The sequence below is a fragment of the Penaeus monodon genome, chromosome 15, assembly GCF_015228065.2.
Source record: "Penaeus monodon isolate SGIC_2016 chromosome 15, NSTDA_Pmon_1, whole genome shotgun sequence".
Taxonomy (NCBI): domain Eukaryota; kingdom Metazoa; phylum Arthropoda; class Malacostraca; order Decapoda; family Penaeidae; genus Penaeus; species Penaeus monodon.
This window is the reverse complement of record NC_051400.1, coordinates 14,341,078-14,341,688: the sequence shown is the minus strand read 5'-3', so window position 1 is coordinate 14,341,688 and position 611 is coordinate 14,341,078. Positions and strand designations below refer to the sequence as shown.

Here is a 611-nt window from a genome sequence, read left to right as displayed (position 1 = left end):
GAAAACAAGCGCTACATACCTCCCATGTCTGAGAAACCTCCCTGAGGGCCAAGTGAACCCCATTTTCTGCAGGAGGCAATGGGTTAATAGTTATTAGTATCTAATATTGCATGTCATTTTAAATAATTTACAAAATATCTGCTTCCTCCATTAGAAAATTCATCTTTAGATATATTATGTATTACTGTCTCATCAGATGATTATGGCTTCAGACTGTTTACACTTTCAGGTGTTTGAAGTGCTCATATTCACATGTAATGTCAATGAAAAATTCTAGCCTGTTTGCCATTATTTTCTCACATTTTCTTTTCAGGAGCCAAGAAGCTTCCCTGTGGCCACATATTCCATGCCTCTTGCCTGCGCTCGTGGTTCCAGCGTCAGCAGACCTGCCCAACTTGCCGCATGGACATCCTGCGACAGCCTCCCCCTGCTCAAGGAGGTGCGGCTGGAGCTGCAGCAGCTGCCCGGAATCCCCAGCAACCCCAAACCCCACCTGCTCAGCCACAGACACCACAGCCACAGCAGCAACAGCATCAAGCTCAGCAGCAGATGCGTAAGTGGATCTTTCTTTTCTCTTTTATCAGAAATTTGAGTTGGAGGTATTCAAGTAG

General features: G+C 45.3%; 1 protein-coding gene across 1 annotated transcript in view; it reads left to right on the top strand.

Moving 5' to 3' along the window:
* The window catches only part of LOC119581759 (E3 ubiquitin-protein ligase synoviolin B-like), a 12,763-nt gene that overhangs the window by 6,023 nt on the left and 6,129 nt on the right, over nt 1–611 (top strand). Inside the window, exon 7 of the mRNA XM_037929892.1 lies at nt 314–553. Within this exon, the coding sequence (XP_037785820.1) occupies nt 314–553 (240 nt within the window). The remainder of the gene's footprint in view (nt 1–313; nt 554–611) is intronic.